Consider the following 20,515-nt stretch of genomic DNA (forward strand, 5'->3'; position numbering starts at 1 on the left):
ATGGGGAAACTAACTCCAATTTCAGCAACCAAATTAGCTCCCACCATCATCAAGGAAGAGGATGTTCAGGTGGCCATGGGCAAGATCATTGAACAAATCTTAGTGGCAATGGTACTAAACCTCAATGCCAACTTTGTGGAAAAATCATAGGTTTGATATAAATTTTCAAGGACCTAATCCCTTGCCTATAAACCTTCATCAAGCACTCCTAATAGCAATGATATACAAATGATGATGGTCTTTCCTTTAATCTACAATATCTTGGTTTCTTGACAATATTAGCCTAAACCCTAAATCCCTAAACCCTAAACCCCAAACCCTAAAACCCTAAGCCTTAAACTCTAAAACCCTAAACCCTAAACCCTAAACCCTAAACCCTAAACCCTAAATCTTAAACCTAAACCTTGAAACCCTAAACCCTAAACCCTAAATCCTAAACCCTGAAATCCTAAACCTTAAACCATAAACCTTAAACCTTAAACCCTAAACCCTAAACCTTAAACTCTTAAACAGTAAACCGTAAAACCCTAAACCTTAAACCATCAATCCTAAACCCGAAAACCCTAAACCCTAAACCTTATACTCTAAAACCCTAAACCCTAAAACCCTAAATCCTAAACCCTAAACCCCAAGCCCTAAAACCTAAACCCTAAAATCCTAAACCTAAATACTTAAACCCTAAACCCTAAACTCTAAAACCCTAAACCCTAAAACCATATACCCTAAACCCCAAAACCTTAAACCTAAAATCTTAAACCCTAAACCCTGAAACCCTAAACCCTAAACCATAAACTCTAAACCCTGAAACCCTAAACCCTAAACCCTTAAACCCTAAATTGTAAAACCCTAAACCCTAAACCATCAATCCTAAACCCGAAAACCCTAAACCCTAAACCCTAAAACCCTAAACCCTAGGGCGACACACCATCTCTCCCTAAGTGATAATACTCTCATAAACACTCATCCATACCACGACAATTGCAAAGTCATAGTTGGAAATGGCAAGAAATTATCCGTCTCACATGTTGGCTCCAAGTCATTTCAAACTCCTCACAAGTCCTTTTAGTTACGAAGCATTCTTCATTTTGCTACAAATCTTATTAGTGTTTCTAAATTTTGCACTAACAACAATTTATTTTTGGAATTTCATCCTACTTTATTTCTTATTAAATACTGGAATACAAAGAAGATTCTTCTTCAAGGAAACATTGAGCATAGCTTGTACAAATTCCCCAATAACCACATTGGTACGTCTTTAACATCCTTTCATTCTAGGCACTTAGCTCTCATTAGATAATAAAATAAGAATGAGCTAATCAACTGATGAATTCAACAACCATCTTATTAAAGAATATATACAATTACCCAAATAGTGTGATGGTCAGATAGGACAGTCTAATGGAAGATGGTGACAACCTCTCTTTTCTTAACATAAAGCATAATAATTCCAAGTCCAGGATACTTTTCTTCTAATAAAGTGCTTGCTTTAAACTTTCCTTTTGATAATGTTTTTGCTTTAAAGTTTAGTTATTTTTAGAGTCATGTGGTCTTGTCCTCTTATACAAAATCTTTTTCTTACCCAATTACAAAAAATGATATGAGATAATGAATTAAGAATGAACTAATCCAATTATGGATCAACAACCATTTTATTATATATATATATATATATATATATATATATATATATATATATATATATATATATATATAACCAATTCTAATCACCTAATTACCTAGATAATGTGAGAGTTATAGCAAAAGTAATTCATTTAATGTTAAACTTGATTGACAATTAATAATCCTTCTATAAATTACCTTTTAAATTAGTTATATATTAATTAACATATTTTTCTATCTTAATTTATAAAAAGCTACTTAATCAATTTCACTAACTCCACCTAAAAAAATACTATTTTAAGTTACAAGAGAGTTTGAATTAATGATTATCAATTCTTTTATATTTCATCCAAGTTGTTGAGTCATTACATCTAGCCCCCTACAAGATTGAATGATCTTAGAATTAGTATTTGATTATGAATTAAATATTTTTAAATTTGATTCTTAAAAATTTGCTCTATTAAGCTAATAATTTGATCAAAACTATAAGGAAGTTGGGTTAAGACTATAATATTTCACTTAAGTGGTTCCTCCTCTAGACTGAAGTGGAATAACTTTCTATTTGTTAGGAGATCAAAGAATTTGATTAAGATTTAAGAATCCAAACTTCCAATTGATAGAGATTCTACAGGAGTCCTAGTTTTAGGTAAATAAGAAAGGGAGAGTTTCATGAAAGTCTGACAGTTGGTTGCACCAAATTTTTGGTATTGTTTTAGATTTATAAGGTTGTTCTATTGGATTCATCAAACCATTGTGTAGATCTACTAACAAAAGGGAGAGCCAATTGATCTCTTTAATTTGTTGGATATTTCTACCTTTTAAATTTTGAGTCCATAGTTGGTAAATAATAGTTGTGCATTTCCACCAATATTTAGATTTTTTTATTTTTCTTTTTTAACTTTTGATCAAAGTTATGTAGTGGTTGTATTTTTTGGCAAGATCTCTTATGCATGAGTAATCCAACTTCGGTGATATTTTAAGTTACCAACCATGCTAAAATCTTCAAAGGACTCAATGTTGAGGTGTATTGGCTATAAGGGATTGAGAATAAAGGTAAAATGCCATGTGGAAGAGATGAATCAAATCCTAACAAAAGTGGGATTTGATTTATATGAGAATAAATTTTGTATTCTATACTCATTCCAAAAAATAATATATTCAAATATAAAATGAATGGAAAATGAAATAAATTTTTCAAAAGAGTGGTATCTTGATGGACTAGAGTTCTTTGTTTCATAAATTTTTTCTTTCACAAGTTGCCAACAACAAATGCAAGCCATCGGCTAGCCTTATACAGTCTAAGTAAGGTTTTGGCTCGTTCGAGGGTTGACTCGATCAAGAATAATCAACCTAGTAGTTAGATCAATTAACCAATTGAACCAATTGGGTTTGGAATGAGTGTTGATTGTTTTTCCTATAACTTCAAAATAACATATCATTTTGCTCCCATCCTAGACCCAAAAGTTGAAATTTAGATAAAATTTTGGGAAAAGTCCAAATAAATAGAGATGATGTTGGAATAATGATAAATTTTAATTTTTATATTTATATCTAGTTATTTAATTATTTTATATTATTTAAAAAAAATTCTTATTCAATAACCAATTCAACTTTAAAAACATTGATATGTACACCTCCATGATTTTGATATTCAATGGAGTTTATTTTATTCTTGTTGCCACTTTTGCCATCAAGTAGGATTCTTATGAGAAAACATTTTTGGATTGACTTTTGAAAATTAGTTATGGTTTTAAGTCTAATAAGAAAACATGTTCAATTAATTTTAGAAGAAATATGTAGGATCTTTCTAAAAAAAAGTACTATTCGATACCATAGCGAAAAGCACCATCCTATTAGAGACAAGAAAGTCTTATTCCTTTATACCATAAATGAACCAAAAAAAAGTCTTATTGCTTTGTGTCTTAAAAATAATCTCTTTTTTCTTTTCTAAATCAAAGTCTCATTTTTTATTTTTTTATTTTTTACCTTCATCATCGAAAATTCCCATACCATTCAATACTTTAGCATTTTGAAAGCAAAGACAAATGCTTTCCATAAGAAGCCTCTTCTAAAAATTTACCTAAATATTTTTTCCTCAATACTTTCTATAACCTAAACCAAGCCTTTAGGTTTTGAATTCTATAGACCCTAACAAAGGAATAAAATTTTCCCTCATGGTTCCTATGATTCATATTGAGTCTTAGGTTTTCAATTTCTAAAAATCCTAATGAGGGAAAAAAGTTTTGAATTAGAAGGGGTTTAAATTTCCTAAAAACCCTAATGAGGGAACAAAGTGTCAAGCTAGAAAGGAAGAAACTTGTTCCCTTGTTCTTTCTATGACCTAAACCAAGCTTTTGAGTTTCAATTTCCAAAAGCCATGAGGGAACACGGTTTTCCCCCATAGTTTCTATGATCCAAATTGAACTTTGTGGTTTCAATTTCCAGAAACCCTAATAAGAAAACAATGTATCAAGTTGGAAATGAAGAAAGCTTGTTCTCTCACTTTCTACTATACAAACTAAATCTTAGGCTATGTTCAGTTCTTAAAATATGTCAAAAAAATGTTTAAAAAAAATTATTTTCTCATGGTTGATTGTATCGTGGAAAATACTCAAAGAAAGATTAAATATAATTAATTAAAAACTTATGCATCTTTTAATCATTTAATTTTTATGAGTTTGAAATAACATATAAAAATCATTTATTAATTTTAAATTTATTTTGTTATTTTCTTTCACGTTTTTTTTTCTTCTACACTTTTTTTTTCCTTCAAAGAACCAAACATAACCTTTAGGTTTCAAATTTTAGAAACTTTAACAAGGAAATAAAGTTTTCCCTCGGTTTCTAATTTCTATGATCCAAACCAACTCTCTAGATTTTGATTCCTAAAACCACAATGACCGAACAAAATGTGAAGTTGAAAAGGGAAGAAACTTTATTACTTCGAACTCTTTATGACCGGAACCAAACATTCGGTTTTCCTTTCCTAAAAACCCTTATGAGTGATACAAAGATTTGAATCCTCAAGTTTTTTGGAAACAAACATAACCTTAGAGTTTCAAATTTTAAAAACCTATACGAGGGAACAAAGGTTTCCCTCATAGTTCCTAATTTCCATGATCCAAACCAACTCTCAAGAAAATGACGAGTTGAAAGGGAAGAAACTTCATTATTTCGTACTGCCCATGACCAGAACCAAACCTTCGGTTTCCATTTACAAAAGACCTAATGAGAGCGAGCCTTAGGATTTCAATTTCCAAATATCCTAATGAGGGAACAAAGTGTAAAGTTGGAAAGGGCTCTCTCATCCAACAATTTTAAATGCCAAGGCAGGCAAAGAAAACTATCATTTAATTGCGAAGAAACAAGGAGTACAAGAGAGCACACACGGTTCAAGCCAAGCCTTCTTCAATTACAATATCTAGCCCATCTGAGCATGCTCCTATATGAGCTTTAACGACTGAATCCTATTGCGTTAAAAGAGTAATAAATCCTTTAATAACCGCCCAAAAACATGAGAATTACACACGGTATCAGAAAATCAGATGAAATTGTATAACTCATCCGAATAAACCCCTTCAAATAATAAAACTAAGCAAAATAGTCTATACCCTATGTTACATACCGATGGCTTTCATAATAAAGGGCACTGTAGCTTTACTAGAATACAACATTCTCACAAGCCCAGATTGAGTGGAACTAGGGCCAACATTATTGAGCTGAATGTAGGAGGCCCTTGGTTGATTTTCAAAAGCTATGGTATTGAACTCCTAGGCTCTTCACCTAATTAGAGCCTGAAAATTTGGAAAGGGGTTCCGCCAAAAAAATTTCTAAAAGAGGAAAAGAATCCTAATCATCAACTCACCGACCTTCCTTCCTGCCATGCAACCTATAGAATTGTCATGACGAGTCATGATTCCTATTGGGTGGGCTTCGGTGTTGAAAACCCACTCATCTAATGAAATGACTGACGAAGGTGAGAAAAGAAGATAGAGATATTTGAGTGTCTCAGCAAGGAAGAAGCTTTGCATCATATTGTCTTTGACGTCTCTATTTACCTGTGAATACCCAGAACCAGCAGAGTAAGCAAAGAGCACAGATGTAGCAGTAAACAAAAGAAAGTAACAATGAAAGAAAATGATAACCAGCACAGCCAAGAGTGTTTAGGATTAGATAAAATACATAATCAGTGAGCACATTTATTTCAGTGTAAAACCACCACACCTGCTGGGCTGGCAACTGTCATTCATGATTGAAACTTATCTAGTAATAATAGATAACTTCTAAATAGGTTTTTCATATTAATAAAAATTATAAAAACTCACTCAATCTACAAATATTCTAAGATTTCATTGTGTTATTTGTTCAGGGTAACAAGTAATGAGAGATATGTTCTAAGATTTCAGGAATCAAAGTTCAAAAGTAAATACTAAAAATGCAAATCAGCCAGTCTGAAGTAGGGATTAGTGAGTTTGAAGAGTGTACTTACATCCTTCAGTCCAACATATCCTGACTCTATGCGGGAGTTCTTTTCAAATGCTTGAAATATGTTCCAACCCCACTCTTGGTATGTCTTGCTGCCAGTTAAACGCCAGAGGTAAAACAGTGATTCAACTGTCTCGGGCCTCAATATGTTCCATGATGTACCCACACTCATATCCTGTAAATGTTTTAGATGGAAATGAGATTGAGCAGTAAAAGAAATAACTAGTATATAAAAAGAAAAGAGAAAAACTAACCTGCCCAGAGTGGAAGAAATAGTTCTCTCCAGCCAATTTTGTTGGTGTTGACTGGTAGAAATTATAGCATGTCCAGGCAAGCTGCAAAAAATAGGCCAAGCAATTCACTCATAGGAACCACATGAAAAGCATCCAAATGCTGGAAAAGTAAGAGAAAACTCAGGGAGGGCAGAAGGAATCATTACAATTCCTTCCCTTAGAACTGCGTGTGAAATTTTCATCTCATATGGCTCTTTCATTATATGCAAAATGATAATATTACATGGAATAAATAAAAAATTGAAATACTATCATTATAAACCGGGTACGGCTTGTGATTTTACAAGAAGCCTCTAGCTTATGAAGTTCTTAATGTCATGGGAACATCAAAAAAATCAGTGGCTAGTGCTAATGGAGACCAAAAAAATGCTGCAATGGCAAATATGTTCAAGGAGCTAAACAACTACTAAAGCTTAAGCTCTAGATGGGTATTAAAGCTTAAGGTCAAAACATTTTCCTATCAAGCACAAAATATCAGAAATGGTATGAAGAGAATTTAAAAATACCTCTTCGGCAAGGGATAGGAATTTCTGAGATTCTTCAGGACCATAACCAAGTGATCCTAAAGCAATCATTCCTGGGGCAAAGCATGCTAATCCATCCATCTGCACATATATAGAAAAAACAAATAGCACCAAAATGCTAATGGTCAAATATTAGTGCAGTAGAACAAATGAGTATTTTGGTATCAAATATTACCTTGTCATGCAGAGAATCCCCATTTTTCTCACATATATATGTGAAAGATGATGATGTTGTTCTTCGGACCAAGCTTAACAGACCTTTCATAGATGTCTCCCACATTTCTCTGCTTCCAACAAACCAATAAAAGAATTTTGATATCAATAGATTCTATGAAGGAAAGACTGTCGACATTTTTTAGACATTGGATATTTAAAAGAAAATCTGTGAGTTGAATTAAAATAAAAAGTATGCACCTTTTCCCAAAGAAATGAGCAAATGAAAAGATTAAAAAATAATAAGGAACAAAGGCTAATCAGACTTGTTAGTCAATCTAAGGTTCTAGTTAAATGCATCCACCAAATTCCTCTTATTCTAGTTATTGAAAAGCTAAGGGCCTTTCACAACTGACAAGACCCAATATATGACAAAAAAAATGTTCCCTCTGAAAATAAATTAAAAAAAAGCCCATGCAAGAGGCTTCCCTTGGACTCACTAAAAGTGTAAAGTTGTCTACTTCATATCAAGCCCAAACAAAGCCTCAAAGAAAGCATGGAAAAAGACACTCCCATGTTCCCACATAGCTCTCTTACTTCCCATCTGGCCCCCAAGGGAGCACACATCCAAATTAAGCCCAAGACTCCAAGTAGGAGTAGTTCATTGCAGTGTTAGCTGTGTTAAGGTTCCTCCAAAAACCAATATCCCAGGAGGGAAATTATTTAAGAGAATAAAGTTTAGCTTTACGACACTTCTAAAGGCTGATTTTCCACTAGAGTTTCACCCATGACCAAATTTTAGAGCCACTGCTAGCAACAAACCTCACAATAGAAAAGAGCAAAAGAAGATCTTGGGAATTGAATTTTCCCTGCAATGTCAACTTTTAACAACATGCCAAGTTAAATTCCACTTCAGGAATCTCCAAATCCCTCTTCCAATGGGAGCTCAGTTTCACAGAGTCCTCAAAAGCATACACCTTCTTTCCTAGGTGTAGACACCACCTCCCACCTATTGGGGGTTCTCAAACTAGCATCCTTGGGCCAAACCAAAAAGAAACTCAGTTTTCTTAATAATAGAGGCAACCTTAACAGGAAACACATTTTTTGTTTTTTGTTTTTTTTTTTTTTGTGTTCATTTGCTTTAATAGCATGAAATAAATTGGGATGTAAACAAAGTAGGACAGAGGAACAGTAAATCCTATCCCATAAAGAAAGGACCATTCTCTTCTGTACATCCAGAGGACCTCCACAACAGGATCCTAGAATTCTAGGATTCAAGGGCCATTCACTAGTACCGCAACTAATTAATTATACCAAAGTAGCTCATTTCCCATTAAAAACAATTCATTTTAATTAGTCAAACAGGAAAAAGGAAGGAACGAGGATCATGTCATTCAATAAGATGCCAGATATCGCAAATAAACAATATTGGCCCATAGTAGTTCAAGAGAAACTGTCTGACAGTCAAAATCACAATCATCATGTGGTATTGATAAACACATGCCCTATGTAGCACACAAATGATATTTCACCAGAATTCAATGGGAGATGTAGGGATTCACCTATAATGCTTCACATCAGCAGTTTTATTTCCTTGTATCCAAACTTTGAGTAAATATTCATAAAAGCTGCAATCAAGTTTTTCAAGTTAATCACCAATGTCAATCAAACTAACAAAATTATGCACATAGTTCAGCTCCTCCATCAGGGAGATAGATAAAGTAGTAGAATTCCTATGACATAATGAGACCCAGATCTCAAGAAAGATATCACAAATCGTACAGAAATATTAAATGGTCATACCTGTCACCCATGGCTCCAAAGGTTATGGTCGAATAAGATGATGTTCCTCTATGAGGATTAATATATATGGGAAGCAAACCATCAGCAGGAAATGTTTTATTAAGCTCAATGATAACATTCTCAACCTGAAACATCAGAATTCAATGCCAGCAAATTAAACCTCCCGAGAAAATGCTTGTTTCGTTGGAAGCAGAAGTTAATGACCAATGTCTTCTGACTCTAGTTTCTTTACCAAAAAATTTAAACTTTGTATGGAGAAGATGATAACTAACTGAAGTTGCTTAGTCTTAGGATTTAATCCTAGTCAATACAACAAGATAGTAATTGACATTACTTTAGATAATTGTCAAAGGTCATCTGCATTTTAAGACACATGAAAACAATTCCTTTTTTGGTGTGTGCACATATAAGCATAAGAGGAATATACCTTTTTCTGATACTTTGGATCACCAGTCCTTTGAGAAAGGGCAATAAACTCCAGCTGCTCTGTGCCGGAATCGGCTAGGATACTGTCACCCTAGGAACAAGGAAAATTATACATTTTAAAAAACAATGAAATCAATTACCATGGATATATGTTTGATTTTTTTTTTTTTTCCATTTCATGTATTTATTAATTTATTTGTGGACATTAAATCATTAGCATGAAACAATTCAAAAAAGAAAGAGAAATTGCACCTAAAACAACAGAAAGAGATTTAGGCATTAGGATTCAATGGTTTTAGAGACTAAGATGGACTTCTGCAAATAATTCATGTATTTATTAATTTATTTGTGGACATTAAATCATTAGTATGAAACCATTCAAACAAGAAAGAGAAATTGCACCTAAAACAACAGAAAGCGATTTAGGCAGTAGAATGCAATGGTTTTAGAGACTAAGATGGACTTCTGCACATAATTAAGAACACCGGGTTTCAGATGCATCTTAACATTGTTGTCAGAGGATAGGAAGCTAGAAAAAGAAATATAGTTAATTAAGGCCCTGTTTAGATTCACTTCCTCAAAGCAAAAGCCTTTTTTTTTTTTTCCTTTTGAAAGCTCCATAAGAGCTTATGTATGGTTTTTTTATAATTTCAGGGTAAGATTTTTTTGGCATAAAAAAGAGACTAACAGGGAAGCAAGGACCATGTAGGTTCCAGTGGAAGCCCTTTCTTGGTTTATATGATAAGCTGTTACATGTTTATTCAAACTTTTAATAATACCAAGATTCCTCCTTTAAAATCATGATTTTAGCTTCAACTTAAGCATCTAACAGAAGTCAAAAGCAAGAAGTGATCTGAAACAGACCTAAGCTATGTAGCAGTAGCTTGGACAATTTTAAAAAGGATCCATGACCATTTCAAACACCATGTCATACACATCAGTAGAAATCTTAGAATATTACCATTTTTCCTTTTTTCTCTTTATATAGTTTTTTAAAGAATAAATAGAAGAAGAATAAAGAAAGAAAAAGACACACCTATTGAATCTTGGAAAGCACTAAGAGGATCTGTTTGTGTGTGATCCATTAGTCTTGGCTTGATAGTTGTTGCTAGAAGTTTCCATGAAATATTGTTAACTTATGAGTGGAGGATAATGGTCAAGGCCATTGAAATCCATATTTGCTTAAGAGCTTGATTGGAAATTGGAGTTGGTGGGATAGCCTTTGCAGCCAATCCAATCCAGAGTTGTTTGTAGTGGCTGGAAGGTATATTTGTTTGGCTGATTCATATGATGTCGCAGTATGGAAAAAGATGCTTATAAATTTTTTTTTTTTTTTTGATAGGTAAAAGCATAACCTTATAACCAATTGCCTTGAGGAATAGTTAGAATTCAGTTAACAGGTGTTGTGCACACAGAAAACGAAGAGGAATCAGTGTATAGTGATTTGGTGTAGAGGATGACCCTTTATGTTTGATTTGGTGTATCTGGGGAGAGCAGATTAGCTGAGTTTTTAAAGATACAGTGTATAGTGATCGCTTTCAGAATTTATTTCCTCAAATCTTGTTTGAATGGTCAAGAGATCCTGTGGATGAAGCCAATATTTCTTTTCTAGAGCCCACTGATTGCTTGGGAGTGGGTTAATTTGTGCTGTGGCTGTTTTTCTAGTCTTTCCATTGCTGTTTTGGCAATCTTTGTATACTTTCTGGATATGTGTATGAGGATCGATAGGCCCACAAAGGATTATGTTAACAAGTGCCTTACTCCCCAAGGCACCCAATAAATAAAATATAATAGGGAAGAAATTAAGGACACCCCAAAATATCAAGCCATCAAAGAAATCTGGAAAGGATAGTCTCTCATTCCCTATAAATCTTCTGGATCACACAAGTATAGGTTTCATACAAACATATTTTTACTTGCAATTCCAACAGCTCCAAAGCATTGGAGATCCTTCTAATTTCATTCCTTCCATGAACAGAAAAATAGGCAGAGGGGAATAATTTGCAAAATTTCCTCCTCCCTTTGCAAACAGACCATCCCTGCCAACTGGCTAAGGTGTCCTAAGCTAACTTAGGAAATACCCATGAAATACTGAGGGATCAAACAAAAGAGACCACAAACTTCAAGTTGTTCAAGGTATCAAAATGCATAAACAAATTATTATACCAACCCATCCTATTTGCAAACAGTACCAACTAGCGATAATCCCACTCCACTAGTAAAAATGAACACAGGGAATGGGTGAGAATCCTTAAATCTTTCTATGCGGAAAACAGGCAAAGTTCCTGGCACATGGCTTCACAGTGATTTCACATAGAAGCAAGTAGCAACCATCTTCAGATAACTTCCACTCGTTTATCCTCCCCGCTTACACACTATCTTGAATATGAGACAAGAACAATTCTACCATTTCTGACTCACAACTATGAAAACTTCTATAAACCTTCATTTTTTATAATCCTGATCACCTTCCGCATTTCGATGATTTGCCACCATGTTGTCTCAATTAATTGAAATGTATGACAGATCTGGAAAACGAAGAAAGTTTTTCCCACACCAAAATCTGACATAGGAGATAAAACATCTCACCCTTTTCTAAGAGCATTTCATCACCCCACAACAGCAGCTACTCATTTCCTCACCAAATTTACATTTATGTGTGGAACACTCTCTAGTGTTCATGTTCATGCAATCATGCTACATATTTAGGTCAAATAAGGATTTCAGCAGAAGCCAAATCACATCATGATGTATGCAAAAATCCAACCAGTAGAAGATCAATTTTAGGTCAGCGTCAAACCAAGTCAAGTAAAAACTCCAGGTCATTGTTGAGTAAGCAAGTAGCAGCAATTACATAGTGAAAATGGTAAATGCATTCTATTTTCCCTCATGCCACACAACTAAGAAACATAATTTCCACACCTAAGCCCAAGACACATTTTATAACTTCACACAACTCAAAATAGAATAATAAATCAACAGAAGGCAATAATAAACATATAAATAAATAAAACAACTTTCCAATAAATAGTGACAAAAGAACAACCAGAAACCAGACACTTACTCCAGTCCATCCAGGGTTATGCGCATTTCCATGTGACAGTATTTTTGCAGTAAACTGAGGCATTGTCAATGGTACTATTGTGTTACTTTTAGATATAAAAATATGACTTGGGAAAGGATTTACACCCTTTCCATCTCTCTTCTATTGTATTTTATTCTTTCTTCTCCTCTCTTCTCTGCATCCAAATCCTCATAGCATCTCCAACTCAGTATCAAGTTGATCCGGGTGTAATCATATTAGAAACTTTAAAATAGAATTTATCAATAGCAAATGACGGGAGATGACAATAAACTTCATTTGTTGCATCATAAAAATTAAATTACTTATTAAGACATTTATTTTTACAGTAGTTTATGGAATAATAAATTAGAAAATTCTAAAAATATGTTACAAAGATTCTTTTCTAGGCCAAAAACGATTAATTAGTAAGTACCTAACAAACGGAGGAGCAACCTAGGTGTAGTGGAATACAAGGATCACTCAAACATCAAAATACATGGAAACACTGCCTGCTCACTAGCCTGGGATTAAGGCCAATAGGTCCTGGAATTCCAAGCACAAGAGCACCTCCTATCCAAAATCTTCCTGAGCATATAAATAAATAGCTAACAAAATTTCAGCTCTAACTCCAATTGCCCAAGACCATACAAATGAGGTTTCTAAGATTTGTTTCCTTCTTATGCCAGTATATAAAGATTGCCTCCATTTAGGGAATTTCTTGCAATTCAATTTATAAATATAGTCTTGCACAAGTATATTAGGAATGCCTTCATATGAGAATTTCTTGCAATCCAATTTACACATATACCAAATTAGGCTAGACAGCCACCAGCCACCACCTCCCTCTATAAAATTCACATATTCTAAAGATGAAAATTCCCAAGTTGAGAAAAATTGTCTCATGATTATCTTTTATGCGTTAGAACATAGTTTTCTTCTTTTTGCTCATGAAGACATATTTGCGCCTCTTGGAATATTCCAAGGGCCCAACCAACTAATTTCTTGCTACATCTTTCCCATACACCTAATCTCTTCTTCCCTAAATTTCTGTATTTCTTGCCATTATCTTTTCTTACTTCAAATTTCTGTTCCCATGGCCTTTCGGTAGCATTATTTTCTTGAAATTTGCATTCATTCCATCCATGTCTCTGTTTCACTTAGTAAGGTGAACCCAACCTTCCTATAGTTTTTCTCTTCAATCTTCTTGGTTTCATCACTTCCCAACTGTTCTCCATTTCAAACTGTTTTTGCTTTTCCCACGACAGGAGCTTATATTGGACCTTGAACATACCTGTACCTCTACCTGAAACCAAAATAGATAGGAGGGGAAAGAATATGTAAGAGTATGACCTCATTCTAAGGAATTCAACAAAACAAACACAAAACTTTGTAAGAAGAGGTGCCTTCTCATAAAGGGGATTGCAGTGACCAGTTACCAAAAAAGGAAAGCTCTATTTTCCAGGCTCTCCCATAGTTGATACTTTGGAACCACAAGAATTCTTACTAAGAATGAGAGATCCTTTCTTTCTCATCCTTTCTTTCATCAAACAGGACAAATATATATAGAATCAAACTGAACCCAATAAATGCCCATTCATGGAAGAATAAGCTTCAACAGATTGAAGACCTTCAATTTCCCATACATCCACCTTTTTCAAGAACTATCCCACTAGAATCATCCTTCTACTAGTGCTCTTTGCCCATCTAATATCGATTCTCTTCCTATTCCCCAGAGTCAAACTGATGTCTTAACTAATCTCCCAAGTTTGGTGAAAAGCTCTGGTAAATATAAACAGGAACTGCGAAAAAGAGTGCTAATAAATCAAAAAATAACTTTTCAAACATTTATAATTAATCAAAAACCAAACTAAAAAAAATCAACTTACCTTCCCATGGCTGCGTGTGTGAATCTCTTCTCCATTATGATGCGTCAAAAGTGACAGCGGCTTTTCTTAAGTCCAATGTGCAGCTACTACCACTATTGTATGGTGTGTCCTATGGAAATCTTTTCAACTATGTATGGAAGTCTTTATGTGGCTGTGTGTGGAGAATGCTCTCCAGTGGAGTCCCGTGCAGCTGCTTGTTGTGGAAGATGCTGCCCAAACTGTGGTGCGTGGTTGCCTCTTCTGTGTGTGCCTCTTGCAGCCGCGATTGGTGGACTCCAACTTCTCCAATGGTGTGCTGTGATGCTTCTCGAATTGATGGTCCCTTTCCTTGGTGTGTGATGCTAAGAGGGATCTCTAATGATGCAGACTGTGTGGTTGGGAGGGTGGCTGTGAAGAAACTCGTATTCGCGTGTAAGAGAAGGCCCCTCTTATAATGCGTGATTGACTCCCTTAGCGGACTGTGCATTCTTCCAAGATGGACTGTCTCCCCTTTCAGGCTGCTGCGTGTTGGTGCTTCTCCATGAAGAATGCCGACTACAATGAAACTTTAGTTTTGTAGTTCGACCAACTTCTATATGGTTAATAATTGCCTTTCCTCATCATTCAAACAGAAGATAAGGTAACTTAACATTAAAAATGCATTCTTGCAAAGAAACCTTGAGAGGGATGTTTGCATGGAGCAACCGTTGAGGTTCATTGATTCCACCAAGCAAGGCCATGTTCTTACTTAAAAAGTCTTTCTATAGATTGAAGTAGGCACCTCATTCTTGGTTCGATCAACTGTCTTAATATCTACTACAACTTGCTTCTATTATAACAAATTTAATGCTTAATTAACTCTTTGTCTATCGCACCAATGATATTACAACTATTATTCTCATATGCATGGATGATGTTCTTCTCATAGTGAGTAATGATGATTTTGTTCAAATTTTAATTGAACGTCTTGGCTAAGAGTTTGAATTAAGGAACTTGGATCACTGAACAATTTTCTTGGAGTAGAAGTGAAGCCTTTTTTCGATGATGTATTCTTGTCTCAACAGAAGTATATGCGTGATTTGCTTCACAAAAAGCAAATGCCACTCAAAGACAAAGAAGACCTCTTTGGTTACATGCATAGAATCATTTTCAGAACTTCATCTATGATTTGTTTATGATATTTGTTTTTTCGATGGAGCTAAATGGCAAAATAAGATTAGTGCAGCCCCTAGTCCCTGTAGTATGTTAGAGACCCTTAAAACTACTAAGCACTTTTAGAATTGATATCCAAGTTTTAAAAACTTATAGAATTGATCAATATGACAACTGGGCAAACGATTGATTGTTCTCAAGGTGAACAGTAGAGAAGAATATTCATTAGCTTAATTTTTTTTCATAAAAATTACCATGATTAATAGAAATATAGGATAAGTCATCCAGGCTTACTGTCTTCATGTGTGTCCATCCAATAAAATCAGGTGTTGGATAAGCACATACTAATGGTAGGATTAATTGAACCTAAAAATGTCAACTCCCTAGACTTTATTGTATCAACATCCAAAATGACAATTGCAGACCAAGGAGAAGCCCTAAGGGAAATATCAAGCTTTGGAGAAAGGTTGTCGTTGTCAAAATTACCATATAAGAAAGTCACTCTTACAAGGTATGTTTACCATATAATAAACATGATTATTTAATACGGTTTGGAATCTGAAATGTGATTGCTTGAAACCATCACTCCTTAAGAGGTTTTAATTACTTTACCGAAAACCAAAGATTCACATTCAACAGTCCTAAATCTGTAGAAACCTAAAAATAATCTTGACCAAATTTGCATAATCTAGGGTTTTGAATTCACCTTATGAGAATTTTAGATTCCGTTGAGAATTTGCACCGACCTCAGACTACCCTTTTGAGTCTCTCTCTTTATGTTGGGATGTGAAGAACGTGCCTTGGCTACTAGTGTTTGGGATTAGGGATTCGGCGAAAATGAGGTAATGTATTTTGTTATATAATAGTGATTTATTATTTAAATGCATGTTGTATTATATGCTAATTGTGCCGTAAAAGAAAAAGTGAAAATTCAATAATTTATTATTATCATATGAATTGCATATATAATATATTGTTTTATATGGTAATGTTACCATATATAATGAAGTATTTTATATGTTAATTTATTGTTCATAATAAATTGAATGTTATTATATTAATATATTTTTAAGTTTATTAATTTTTTAAGCTTATTTAATTCTACTTATTTTTTTAATATTAAAAATATTTTATTTTGCATATCATCCAATATTGAGTTGAGAAGTTGAGATTGTTGTGTCTCGAGACCTTTCAAGTTAATGACTAATACCGTGACTTTGAACCATGGTAGACACAGTTATGCTGTTAAAATCATTAGAGAAGTCGAATAGAAAGAGAAGTTGCATTGTACATAGAGAAATTAATTTTTCACATAGAGAGATATCAATAGAACTTGTGTATACTGTAGTGAGAAATGAGAGGAAAAAATGATTTTTGAGATGAGCATTGTTGGGTGTGAAATTAGAGAAGCTTGGGATAGAAACAGAAATGGTGTGAGAGAAGCAACATAAGCATTAAAAAGTATATATATATACCAAGTACTTCACCATGTCTATAATGCTACCATACACACAATTCTCAAATTAGTTGCCACTACATATCTCAATGCCAATTTTTCCACTAAATTTTACCTCCATCCAATTCTTTGCACACAGATGAATTTAAGATGCAACGATACCAACATGTTTGGACACAACTTATGCTAACCTCTACTAAAGTTATGTGATTGTATCCAACTTTTCTTCTAGTGATATTCATTGATTGATGCAATTAGCAATGTGATTTCCTTTCAAGTAAAGTGATGTAATTTTCTTTCCATTAAAGCTTATATTTACTTGTATATATTTTACCTAAACTGGCGAATGGAAATAAGTGAGATCTTATTTCCACCTATCTTCTTATGGGACCTCTCACTATCGAGTTAACAGAGTAATAAAATCCTTTATAACCACCTTAAAACTAAAAGCAATGACACAATATCAGAAAATTAGATAAAGCTGTAGGACTCATCCCTTGGAACAAATAAAACCAAGCCAAATAGCCTATACCCTAACTTACATATGGATAGCTTTCATAATAAGGGGCACAGGAACTCACTAGAATACAACATTCCTCACAAGCATAGACTGAGTGGAACTTGGGCCAACATTATTACCTTATGGTTTTATTGAATTCGTTTAATTATTGAACTTTTATAAGTTTAAATATTTTATTAACCAATGTGAGAACTTGAACCTTCCACTTCATTTATTAGAATTGACCCTTCTTCATATAGAAGATTTTCCAATTCTTCAACATCTAACTCTGCTAGTTGATCGTCATCAACTACCCAAAAATCGGTCTCATCAATGCATGCATAGTCAATGGGATCATAGATTCTTTTCTTGTTATAGAACCTAAAAAAAAAAAGCATATAATTATTCATAATTGTGAATAGAAGAATTTAAATTCAAAACAACTAAGAAATCATTTATACCGATTTTTTAAGCACAAATTGTAATGAACGTATACAAGATCATTAAGCCTTTGATGTTCCAATCTATTCCTTCTTTTGGTATGTATACGTTCAAAGACACTCCAATTCCTCTCACATCCAGAAGACGATGCGGTTTGGCTCAATATTAGAATGGCTAACTTTTGCAAATGTGGTGCACTGTATCCATGTAGCCTCCACCATTCATCTAGTTACCATTTCACATTAAAAATAAGAAAAAAATAAAACACATTAGCAAGTTTAAAATATTAAATAGTAAGTAGGTAACCAATAAAAAAGAATAAACATACTCATAAATGAAAATAATATTTTACCAGGTTGAAGTACTTCACATGAAGAATAAGCAAGGTCTCTTCCAAAACTTCCCAATTGATCACGAAATAACTTCATTTCATTCATTGTTTCAAGCTTGCCTTTCAGAACTTTCTGATCAATAACATCCATGACACCTCCAATAACATTTGGCTTATTACAAAAGTTTTCCTGATCATATTGGAAACATGGATTCAACCAATAAGCTGTTGAATGAATGCTTTTCTTTAGTTGTTGATCCCAACGTTGCTTTATGATCTCTGTATAAGGCTTGTATAGTCTTTCGTTGTAGTTAAACAATTTCTTAATGCCCAAACGAACCCTATACATGTCTTCATACACATATCCCATCGAAGGCCTCTCATCACAATCAACAATATGCAATAAGCGCATTAGTGGAGACATAAGATTCACAACAATCAAACAATCATTCCAAAATCTATTATCCAAGATTATGGAAATTGCAACTTTGCTTTTATAATCCTTTGAATATCTAAAGTCCACAAAAAACTTACTAGTCACCAAAGCTTGCAAGTCATGTTTATGATTATGAGGACTCTTGAGTGCAATGAATGTAGTAGCAAAGCGAGTTACACCAGGTCGCAAAATCTCTATCCATCCTTCTCTTTTTCTTAACCAACTTAACAAAGCAACATGATTATAAACAAAAATTGTCACCTTTGATGCACGTCTTACAAGTTCAGCAACATGGTCCATCTTACCAATATCCTTAAAGATCAAATTAAGACAATGAGCTGCACAAAGTGACTAATTAATGTGTTTATGCTTCTGAGAAATCAATCTCCCTGTGGCCACATAATTTGCTGCATTATCAGTGACTATATGAACTACATTGAGTGGACCAACCCATTCAATCACCTCATCAAATAACTGAAACAAATTAGTTGCATCATTGACAATGTCCGAAGCATCAACGGATTTCACAAACGATATTCCTTTAGGATAATACACAAGGAAGTTGATGAGTGTTCTTTGTCTATTATTTGTCCAACCATCACCCATTATTGTACACCCAACTTTTGCCCAAATTGCACGATAAGAGTCCACAAGTAACTGAACTTCCTTCTTGGCATCCTTTAAAAGATTAACTCGTAGCTGATGGTAATTTGGACTCTTATATCCAGGACCAATTGCAAATATAGCATCCAACATTGGCTTGAAGTAGAAGGAATTCACTACATTAATAGGAATGGATGTATCATAAAAGAATCTCCCAACCGCCATATCCGTTCTCCAAATAGCTTATTTCCCAACTAGTACACTTCTCATGGAAGGTTGAGCTCCTTGAGTATTTCTTGGTGCAAAATACTTATCCACTGTTGATTTTTTCCTTTTTCCACTATTAGCTGCCATAGGACTTTGCATTTCTTGAACCTCTTCTTCACCTTCTGCCATATCCCCTTCAAATTGTGACATATTAGGACCATAAGGATTTCTACATTCATATGCTTCTTGGGTTGCTTTCTTAGAATTCCCAAACTCTTGCAAAGAATTTTTCCATTCGAAATATTACATCAGGAGGAACCGATTTACATGGACCAATATCTCATTTCACTCCAGCAAGATGTTGTTTCATTCTATAAATACCCCCACCTTTTGTAATCTTTTTACAATACAAACAAATAAGAGCTTTCCTTCCATTTGCATATCTTTCTTCAGAAACATGCTCCCATGCAAGATCGGTCTTACTTCTAGTTGATTGAGAATTGGTAGTTGAATCTTGACCAAAGGATGGAGTCATGTTTGATTCCATTTTTTATTTCTTTATCAACTTAGAAACAAAAATCTCACATTAATGTAGAGAATGGAAGTCATCAACAATTTAATGATTTATAATCAAGTCATCAACAATTTATAACAATCACATATCAATGGGTAAATTTATCTAAAAGAATAATGGTCATTATAACAAGCATGTTTTGATCCAATTATAAATTTATCTAAATTCTAAAGTAATTTTGTAGAGATATATTGATGGGATACAAGGAGCAAACCATGAGAATCACGTGCTTGGGCATTCATTAAAGTTTGAAATATTAATGAAATCACATGCCACTATGAATGGATGAATCTCACCATTCAATTGTCTTATACTCCTATGCTTTCTAACATTTGGATGGCGACTCCTCTTTATTTCTTCTTGGCTCAGGTCTCAACCACCCCCACCATTCCTCTGTTCAACGTTCCACCCATTCAATTTCAACCCACTTTAACAAATGTACATATGTTTTCCGCTTTGAGACAAAATCAAAGCCATATAATTCAACACCCCTCAAACTCCTAACTAGTCACTCCATGCTTTCATTTTGGCTTCACACAGAGACTTTAAGAACATAAATTATAGACACACACCTATTTTTACT

The 20,515-nt window shown here is 34.0% G+C and overlaps 1 protein-coding gene and 1 long non-coding RNA gene across 2 annotated transcripts; both read right to left on the reverse strand.

Annotated features, from left to right (window-relative positions):
• Window positions 1-4,952: 4,952 nt before the first annotated feature.
• LOC100242837 (mannosyl-oligosaccharide 1,2-alpha-mannosidase MNS1) lies at window positions 4,953-18,524 on the reverse strand. The gene is made up of 13 exons (XM_059739605.1): window positions 18,134-18,524; window positions 17,802-18,009; window positions 14,490-14,754; window positions 13,660-13,671; window positions 12,369-12,422; window positions 9,306-9,395; window positions 8,879-9,003; window positions 8,638-8,703; window positions 7,098-7,206; window positions 6,905-7,003; window positions 6,360-6,440; window positions 6,110-6,280; window positions 4,953-5,678 (listed from the first exon to the last, which is right to left on the reverse strand). The coding sequence occupies exons 1-13, from the start codon at window positions 18,522-18,524 to the stop codon at window positions 5,451-5,453; spliced, it is 1,899 nt and encodes a 632-aa protein (XP_059595588.1). The 3' UTR covers window positions 4,953-5,450.
• Window positions 13,074-13,876, reverse strand: LOC132254334 (uncharacterized). The gene is made up of 2 exons (XR_009466625.1): window positions 13,805-13,876; window positions 13,074-13,671 (listed from the first exon to the last, which is right to left on the reverse strand). It is a non-coding gene; the product is annotated as an uncharacterized LOC132254334 (long non-coding RNA).
• Window positions 18,525-20,515: the final 1,991 nt, after the last annotated feature.

Source organism: Vitis vinifera, chromosome 9, assembly GCF_030704535.1.
Source record: "Vitis vinifera cultivar Pinot Noir 40024 chromosome 9, ASM3070453v1".
In the NCBI taxonomy this organism is placed as follows: domain Eukaryota; kingdom Viridiplantae; phylum Streptophyta; class Magnoliopsida; order Vitales; family Vitaceae; genus Vitis; species Vitis vinifera.

Excerpts from the sequence above, each read along its gene's own strand:
- LOC100242837 (XM_059739605.1), bottom strand. The coding sequence starts at position 18,524 with ATGCGCTTATTGCATATTGTTGATTGTGATGAGAGGCCTTCGATGGGA. Across the intron at positions 14,755-17,801 it reads AATTTGTGCTTAAAAAATCG|CAGCCTGAAAGGGGAGACAG; the intron begins GTATAAATGATT and ends ACCAACACGCAG. Across the intron at positions 7,004-7,097 it reads GGGATTCTCTGCATGACAAG|ATGGATGGATTAGCATGCTT; the intron begins GTAATATTTGAT and ends ATATATGTGCAG.